Below are 9,830 nucleotides of genomic sequence, written 5' to 3'. Positions count from 1 at the left end.
TGGGTGAGTCAGGAGAGGTCTGGCGATGCCATGTGGAACACCTCCCTGGGCAGGGATCGAAATGGTGAAGTGACTGTGTCTAGCTTCATAGTGCTGTGCCTTAACCTGTTGCACAACCAGGGAGGGCCCAATAGCTTTTTTGTTTTAAGATCCATCTACTTATGCATACAAGAACTGGGAGACAAGCCAGAGCTGAGGGGGATGGGTGAGAGGATTCACCAGACACAAAGTGGGGAGCAGAACAGGTGGATCTACTGAAACACACTACTGAGAGAGGTAGCAGGTGGGATAGGAGAGGTCTGCTGTGCCATGTGGGTCACCTCCCTGGCTGGGGATGGAACGTGTGCTGCAGTGGCTTCAGAGAGCTTCACAGTGCTGCACTTCAACCCTTTGTGCCACCAGAGAGACCCTGACTATAGATTCTTGTTGGCAATTTGAGGGTGCACACTAAAGAAAACCTAGTCAGAGGAAATGAATGATGGGGACACAGCACCTCTAGGTGTGAGATAAAAAGGTGAGCTCGTGAGCAACCTTGTAGGAGAAAGAAAGAAGACTGATACATGAACAGGAGCCCAGGCCATGTGTACGGGGGGAACCACACACAGCAATGGGGCAAGATCTCATCAGTGTTTGTGATGGTCTTTCAAAGGGGCTCCTGGATAACTTACAGGTTAAAAGAGAAAAAGAAAAAAGTTTTCTGAGCTGTCATAGCTTATTTTTTTCCAGTACCTATTTGTAAATCTCCCTTTAATTAGGGTTTGTCAACTTCTGTAGGGATGTCAAGTTATAGAACTCCTGACAGGAGTGGGAGTATGAAGTTGAGTTCTGATGTCCCACTAAGATGGCATGAAAACAAGGAGTGTTCTTTCTATTTCAGGAGGAGAATTGAACCCTGGGAATTTGCAGCCTTCTTTGACCCCACACAACTCCGCAAAGAGACCTGTCTGCTCTATGAAATCCACTGGAGAAGGAGCCCAAAGATCTGGCGACACTTAGTCAACAACACCACAAAACACGCTGAAGTCAATTTTACAGAAAAGTTTACTGCAGATTTTCATTTAACTATTTACTGCACCATCGTCTGGTTCTTGTCCTGGAGCCCATGTTCCCAGTGCTGTCAAGTTATTAGAGAATTTTTGAGTCAACACCCTAATGTGACTCTAATCATAAACGTCGCCCGGCTTTACCATCACCTGGATGAAGGGAACCGGCAAGGACTCAGGGACCTCAGAAATAGAGGTGTACTCATCCAGGTCATGAGAGTCCCAGGTAAAAGCAGGGAAGAATCTTTTTTTTGACATTTATTTATTTATGCATACAGGAATTGGGGTACAGGCCAGCAATGTGGGAGGTGAAAGGATTCACCAGAGACAGAGTGGGGAATGGAACAGGAAGATTGACTGAAATACAGTGCTAAGGGGAGCAGTGAGCAGGTCAGGAGAGGTCTGCTATGCCATATGGGGTCATGCTCCCTGGCTGGGGCTCGAACTTGTGATAAGGTGGCTTCAGATAGCTTCATCATGCTGTACTTTAACGCATTGCACCACAGTGAAGAATCTTAAGTTGCTCTGAGACATGTGCTGGTAGTTTGTTTCTGGGCCAGGAGAGTGATTCTCCCCCACTGTCAGAAGTGAAAACTGAAAAGAATCAAGAGAGAGAAGCCGGTGTGAAATTCATAGCAAGGACAAGATCAAAGTTCTGACTCCTTTCTCCACCCTCACTGTTCTGGCCACCCAGCTATCTTTATTTATTTTTTCAACCGGAAATTTTTTTAAAGATTTATTTATTTATGCATACAGAGCTGCAGGGGCAGTGCAAGGATTCACCAGAGACAGAATGAGGAGCAAAACAGGCAAATTAACGAAGCACACTGCTGAGAGGAGCAGTGGGGGGGTCAGGAGAGGTCTGCTGCGCCGTGTGGGTCAGCTCCAGACTGGGCATTGAACTCTCACTGAGCGGCTGTGCTACTTTGCAGTGCTGCATCCTTACCCATTTCCCCACCAGGGAGGCCTCCAGCTCTCTGTAAATGAGCTAGTATGGCTTTTCCTATTGTTCCAGGGGAGTCTCTCCAGCTGTAGCAGCTAATTGGCAAGAGGGTTCTTTATCTGACGCATTTTTTACAAAATATTTATTTATTTATGCATACATAACTGGGATACAAGGCCAGAGGTGCAGAGCCAGTGAGAGGAATTCACCAGACAGAGTGGGGAGCAGAATAGGCAGATTGACGAAGTACACTGCTGAGGGGGGCAGCGGGTGAGTCAGGAGAGGTCTGGGCCATATGGGTCACCTCTGGGGCGGGGGATCGAACTTGCACTGAAGTGGCTGTGGCCAGCTTCACAGTACTGTGCTTTAACGCACTGCACCACCAGGGAGGGCCCTCTCTGATACATTGTTAACGTGGACCCTCTTTGCCTACAATTTTGTTGTGTTTGTTGATGTGTGCTCCTTAGACTATCACCACTGCTGGAGGAATTTTGTGAACCACCCATCAGGGAATGAAGGTTGCTGTCCAATATTCCCACCTGGGTTTATGAATCTGTATGCACTAGAACTCCGCTGCATTTTTCTAGTAAGTCACTTTCAAGGCTAAAGATTCTGATCCACAGAGCATCATCCTTCTTCTGTCTTCTCTCTCTCCTGAACTTTTGACATAGACTCTCCTTACCTCCTCTTTACCACATACGTGGAATTTCAGTTCTTTAGCTAGCTTACCCATCTCTGGAAATGTGGAAACAAAACCACCTTTTTGTGGGAGTTAAATAGGAGAAGGGAATGGGTAGGTGGGTCTAGGATATGGCCAAACCCATTGTAATTCTACAGTGGTTTTTATTGTTAGCATAACTCATCCTTTCTTGAGAACTGCTGATCTTTCTCTGTATTGCTTTATGTCCTGGACTGAAGGCTGTAGGTGTGTATTTATGTTGAATGGTTCCTTATGATGTCTTTAAATGTTAGTGGTAATAATAATATTAAGAAAAAGATCCTAATTTCTGTTTTTAATTTCAGGATCTCCCTTCCTGTTTCAAGATTTCAAGAGTACATCAAAAGTCAATTAATTTGTTCACACTTACTCCTCAAAATTGCCATTATAAGATGTTTCCACCACATATCCTTTTAGCTGTAGGATATGATTTCCATTTACTCCTTTACTGCAACTTCCTGTGACTTCAATGGAACGATTTGGTGTGTATGCATCCTGAACAGGAAACGATGATACTCTACATGGTGAACACAAGAAGAAAGTAGAAGTTTTCTGTTTGTGTGTCTATACACTGAAAATGGATTATCTAAAAAGGAACTAAGAGGAAATCTATGTATTAGAGCATCAAAAAACATAAGTAAAATACTTAGGAATAAATTTAGCCAAGGTGATAACAAATCTGTACATTGAAAACTATAAGACATTGATGAAATTGAAGACACAAATAAGTTGAAAGATTCCCATGGATTGAAAGCACTACTATTGTTAAAATGTGCATGCTACCCAAAGCCATCTAAGAATTCAGTGCAACCACTATCAAGATTCTATTTTCTATTTTACAGATTGGATAAATCAATATTCACATCATAAAGACTGGTACCAATCCCTTATCAATAAGAAAAGGGTTTTGTTCCCTTTGCAATTTAATTATTGCTTGTTTTACCATTCAGTTGTAGAAGTTCATTATATATTTTGAATACTTGTTCTTTATTAGATATATGGTTTGCGAATATATTCCCCCAGTCTATATTTTGCCATTTCATTTTGTTGACCATTTCTTTTTCGTGCATAGAAGCTTTCAGTTTACAGCTGCACCACTTGTTTATTTTGATTCAATGCTTGGGCTTTTGCTGGCACATCCATAAATCACTGCAAACACTAATGTCAAGAGCCGTCCCTATTTTTTTTAAGATTTACCTATTCAAGCACATAAGAGCTAGGGTGCAGGCCAGAGGTGCAGGGCGCTGAGAGGATTCATCAGAGACAGAGTGGGGAGCAAAACAGGTGGATTGACTGAAATGCACTGCTGTGGAGAGCAGCAGGCTAGCAAAAGAGGCCTGCAGTGCCGTGTGGGTTGTTCCCTGGCGGGGGATCCATCTCATACTGCAGTGGCTGCGGATAGCTTCATAGTGCTGATACTCAACACTTCATACCACCAAGGAAGATTCATCCCTCTTTTTTAAAAGAGTGTTATGGACTCAAATTATTTATTTAGGTATTCATTCCATTTGAATTAATTTTTGTGGGTGGTATTAAGATTACTTCATCTATAAAACTTTGATTATTGTTGTTTAAGAAAACAGAAAAGATTATGTTGACATATGGCTTTAGAAAAAGGAAAATTAAATGTCAGAAACTTCTGTTTCCAAGTACTATATTTCTAAGTATTATATTTCTGTGGTGATATAACAAATTACCCCAGATCCTAGTGGCTTTGTCAAGAAACAACTATCATCTCACAATATTGACCAAGAATTTGGAAGTGATTTTATGTATGAGTAACTTTATGTGAATGTGGAGACTTTTGGATAGTCAGAGGTAATTCAAAGCTGTTGTCTGGTTACCTGGGGAATAAACCTTGTGATTAGACATCTGTATCTTTTAGAAATACCCCACCATTATCTCCGCTAAAAGGGAAGGAGTTAGAGGTTAGCCCAGGATGGATGCAAATGAATTAACCAATCCCCTTACGTAAAGAGGCCTCCATAAAAATCCAAAAGGAGGAATTCAGAGACATTCTGAATTGTGAGCAATAAGGCATCACAGTGTGGCAAGGGTGATGCTCTCCTGACCCCAAAAGATTGAAGCTTCTAGGATCCTACCAAACCTTACCCTATGTTTTCTCCATCTGAGTATTTATTCATATCCTTCATTATCTTTTGTAATAAACTGGTAATCTAGCAGGTAAAGTATGTTCTTGAGTTGTGTGTGCTTCTATAGGAAATAAATTGAATGCCAAGGGGCAGATCTGGGAATCTTGGATTTATAAACAGGTGGTGCAAAGAACAGGTAGCAATCTAGACTTAGACTGATATCAGAAATGATGTGTTTATTCTAAGAGATTATGGCAAAACTTAATTGAACTGTAAGACACTCAGCTGCTGCGTGCAGAAAACCAGAGTCTTGCTTGGTGAGAGAAGCTCCACACATCTGGTCTCTGAAGTGTTGTCTGAGATGATGGAATTTTTTTAACATCTTAAACATTTTTACATGTGCAGTTCAGTAGTGCTAAGTGTCTTCATTCTGTTGGGAAAGAGCCCTACAGAATGTTTTATGTTGGAAAATTAGATAACAAGCTCTCAAGGACCAACTTTTCCTCCTTCCCCAACTCCTGTGATCACCTTTCTACTTCCTGCCTACATGAACTTAAGTGCTTTAGATAATTCATCATAAAAATCATACAGTCTTTGAAACACATGTCTTTTGCAGCAACATGGTTGGAGCTGGAAAAGATCATGCTTAGTGAAATAAGCCAGAAAGAAAAGGAAAAATACCAGATGGTTTCTCTCATAGCAGGAATATAACAGAACAGGCGAGAAAATAATAATGATGAACAGTCATATATCAGAGACATTTTGTGGGGGTGGAGTGGGGAATGGGATCAAAAACAGTGGGGGGAGGGAAATGCACCAGACTATGGTGATGGCACATGGGTGATTTGGTGATGGGAAACTCAAGGGGATTGCAACTGAGATGGAAAAAGGCACAAAATGATGTAAAAATAAACTATTATAATTTTTTTTTAAAAATCATACAGTATTTGTCTTTTGCGACTGACTTACTTCTAGCATAATGCCTAAAGGTTAATTCAAATTGTCGCATGTGACAAGATTTCCTATCTAAGGGTAAATGCCATGTCATCCTTGACAGTGAATCTAGCCAATTGTACTTATTCTTTAGTGAAAGGTTGGGCACAGGACACAAGGAGCTAGCGAGGCCAGTAAAACCAAAAGTAGGCTTATTTCTATGCTCCCAGGTGAATGGCACTGACCCAGAGAGAGCTGAGATCAGAGAAGTCGCGCTGAGATAGGGGTCAGAGGGGTTTCTGTAGGCCTAGGTAGGGGAAGAAACAAATGGCCAGGGTAACCCGTGTGACAAACAAGTCACGAGGTTGTCACTCCTGAATATCTGCTTTGTGGGAGCAACGGCCTCTTCCGTGTGCCTATGTCTGGCTGGTGCCTGATCCTTACATTTTGCTGGATTGTTTTCATCTTTTTATGTGATGGGTTGTTGTTTTATGATATTTTTATATGAGGTATAAGAATTCACCAGAGAATAAGTGAAGAACAGAACAGAACAGGTAGATTTGTTAAAACACACTGTAGGGGCCCTCCCTGGTGGCGCAGTGGGTTAAAGCACAGCACTGAGAAGCTAAAGCCACGTCAGCATGAGTTCGATCCCAGCCTGCCCCGGAGGTGACCACATGGCGTGGCAGACCTCTCCTGACCCGCCGGCTGCTCCCCTCAGCAGTGTACTTCGTCGATCTGCCTGTTTTGTTCCCCACTCTGTCTCTGGTGAAGCTTCTCACTGCCCCTGAGCCTCTGGCCTCTGGCCCAGTTCTGTATGCACAAATAAATAAATCTTTAAAAAAAAAAAAAAAACACTTTAGGGTCCTCCCTGGTGACACACTGGGTTAAAGCAAAGCCCTACAAAGCTGTCCGTGGCTGCATGAGTTCAATCCTCCAGCCAGGTAGCTGACCCACATGGCATGACAGATCGCTTCTGTCCCACCCAGAGCTCCCCTCAGCTGTATATTTCTAACAGTTGGCCTGTTCTGTTCCCAACTCTGTCTCTGGTGAATACTCTCATACACACACCTCTGACCTGTACACCAGTTCTTGTATTCATAAATAAATAACTCTTTAAAACACACACACACTATAAGTAAAACAGTGGGCAAGACCCAGAATCGGCCTCATACAGAGTTAGAGTCCTGAGGCTCCAGTTATACTCCAGGCCTCATTGAAGGGCTGGGGTGACCATCTTGGGTGTGACTTGGCTGATGATCTGAATTAGCACAGTGATCATCCGCTCTTGGGATCATCAGCTTAATGCCCAGATCCCTGCGGCAGCCCCAGCCACTCCCTTTACCAGCCTCCTAATCTTGTCTGCTGGGCAAGGAGTAGGGACTTAATTTTTTTCCTTTTTAAATATTTATTTATTTATGCGTACAAGAACTGGGGTACAGGCCAGAGAGGTGGAGGGCGGTGAGAGGATTCACCAGAGAGAATGGGGAACAGAACGGGCTGACTGAAATTCACTGCTGAAGAGCAGTGGGCCGGTCAGGAGAATCTGTTGCACATGTCAGCCACCTCCCAGGCAAAGGAATCAACCTGTGCTGCAGTGGCTGCAGATAATTTCAGAGTAGAAACTTAACCCTGTGGGCTACCAGGGACGCCTGGGCTTAGTTTACAAATTTAGTAATGATACCACAACATGTAATGATACCAAACTCACCTGGGAAACTCTCTATGAATAGTGCTACAGACATAGGAATACAAATAAATTGTTTAATCCCACCCCTCCGTTCAATTCCTTAGCATACATATCCAGAAGTGGAACTGATGGAGATGAATAGAAAAACTGGAAAGGACGCAACAAGGTCAGAAACCTATCTCATACAAGGAGATGGGGGTAGAAGGGATTAACATAGTCATTAATCCAGCTATAAAAACTACCAGATGGCTGTAGGGAGTATCAAAAGCTAGGACCTGAAGGTGAAGATTTGGGGATTAAGGAACAAGCCATCACCCGAGTCCCTCCCTACCTAAAGAAGACAATGAAAGCCAGCACTGCCCCCTCAGAGGAACCACAGTCCTCTGCCCACCTGTGACTATGCAGGTGCTTCTTTTCACCCACTTGCTCCCTTCACAGGGCAACAGCCTTCTGCCTGCCCATCACCTGTGCCTGCCCAGACTTCTCCTCACTGACCCCTGTCCCCCATCCCCTGAATTAGACGGGCAGCTCTCAAGGTGGCCAGCCTAAAGCCATGCAAGCCTCTCTCAGCAAACCTGTCCCTTTCGGGGCAGCTCTTCCTGTCCACTTGTACCGATACAAGTGTCCTTCTCTTTTCTGTCCCTTTTCTAATAAACCTGCTTTTTAAATATAACTGATGTCTCTGTCTCGTGGAAAAAATCAACTGGGAAACTCCCTGTGTGCTGCTGAAAGGGGAGCTCTGGGGAAACCTTTCCCAGAAGGAACCCAATGACCCCACACTCCAAACTCATCTCCAAAAACTACATCAGAACTTCTTAAATTCTACATAAGATTTGAGGAATCTCCAAACTCATTTTTTCACAGCTTCACCATTGTTGGGATCCAGAATAAGAAAATCCAGAGGCAGAAAATAGATACGTGATCGCCATAGGGACCAGGGGAAATAGATGGTGTGAGAAAAGAGCATCTTAAAGCGATGTGATTATTGCAAAAGAATTCACCTATACCAACCAACACAGAGACATAAACAGACAAAAAAAAATGAGGGGACATGATTTTATAGGAAAAGTTTTTTTAATTACATGGAGCAGCTGAAATATTATGTGTACTATTTCTGGATAAGTCTATATGTTTTATCAGAATCTCAGGATGCTTGATCCTCCAAGATGTAAGATTTTTCTGTGTTTTAATGGATCTGCTTTCCTTGTTTTAATCAGCAGAGGGCAGAAATACCATTAGAGAGTAACCCCTTATCAGTTTCAGATTGAATTGTAAATTCAAGTCCTAGATTTCTGCCATCTGTTTCCTGCTCTTTTTCTAGTTTGTATCTAGGTTGAAATTTTCCTGCCACAAGCCTTTATCTGGTAAAATCCTACATCGGTACCCATATCAAAAGCAGCTCTTTGTCTTTCGTTGAGATGGATTCATTTTTTTGTTTTCAGTTTCTATTTCCATTTAATACCTGTGGTGTTAACATAGTTTTCCTTGCCAAATAGCTATTGCCTCAATTGCTATTGTTCCAGGAGGCTCTGGGCAATTCCTCCATCAATCACAATAAAAATTCATCTTTGCTTTAAGATGATTATAAGGTGCTGCCCATGGAGCCCACAGGAGCAGACTTAGAGGAGAGAGGTTTATTGAGGGCAGTTGCTGGGCGGGACAGGAAGCAAGGAAACTGCACCCAAGGGAGCAGAGGGTGAAAATTTATACCAAAGGGCAGTGGGGGAGGAAGGGTCACAGCTCTGAACAGCTGAGGTGGAATGTACAGATGAGGAAGTCAAGGCCCAGGAGCCCCTCAACCGGCACAAACAGGAATGTGGGTGGGGTCCTTGTGTTGATATTTGCCTCCTCCTAGATGCTATCAGCAGGCCACAAGGTCAGGGCGCCCTTCTGACCCCCGCCCTGCCCTGTCCTGCCTTGCCAGACCGGCCTAACAATGACAATATAGGTCTTCCACTGAAACAGTCATCCAAGTTTCCCTAAGATCTTGTGCATCTTTCTCAGAAAGATAAATTTACATTATTGCCATATGGCATAAGTAATGGTTAAAAAGTTTGCGATAAATTTTGGTCCAAATGGACCTCCTTAGTGGTGCAGGGTTCAAGTCTCGGCACTAGTCAAGCCAACACCAGCCACTACAGCATGAGCTGGATCCCCAGTCAGGAAGCTGACCCACAGGGTGCAGCACACCACTCCTGTCTTGCCCGCTGCTGCCCTCAGCAGTGGATTTCAGTAGATCTCTGCAGAACAGGCTGATCTCTGGTGAATCCTCTCACTGTTCTCTCTCCGCCATACTTTGGCCTACATGCCAGTTCTTGTATACATAAATAAATAAAAATAAATCTTTTTTAAAAATTAATTTTGGCCCTCCCTGGTGGCACAGCGGGTTAAAGCACAGCACTAAGAAGCT

At 43.4% G+C, this 9,830-nt stretch overlaps 1 protein-coding gene across 1 annotated transcript in view; it reads left to right on the top strand.

Annotated features, from left to right (window-relative positions):
* Nucleotides 1-3,168, top strand: part of LOC101622846 (DNA dC->dU-editing enzyme APOBEC-3-like) — a 42,076-nt gene extending 38,908 nt beyond the window's left edge. Inside the window, exons 6-8 of the mRNA XM_004692580.1 lie at nucleotides 878-1,269; nucleotides 2,454-2,572; nucleotides 3,010-3,168. Of these exons, the coding sequence (XP_004692637.1) occupies nucleotides 878-1,269; nucleotides 2,454-2,572; nucleotides 3,010-3,168 (670 nt within the window). The remainder of the gene's footprint in view (nucleotides 1-877; nucleotides 1,270-2,453; nucleotides 2,573-3,009) is intronic.
* Nucleotides 3,169-9,830: the final 6,662 nt, after the last annotated feature.

This window comes from Condylura cristata, unplaced genomic scaffold, assembly GCF_000260355.1.
Source record: "Condylura cristata isolate star-nosed mole 26May11 unplaced genomic scaffold, ConCri1.0 scaffold00034, whole genome shotgun sequence".
Classification (NCBI taxonomy): domain Eukaryota; kingdom Metazoa; phylum Chordata; class Mammalia; order Eulipotyphla; family Talpidae; genus Condylura; species Condylura cristata.
The sequence above is the reverse complement of the archived record's forward strand: the minus strand, read 5'-3'. Positions and strand labels throughout refer to the sequence as shown.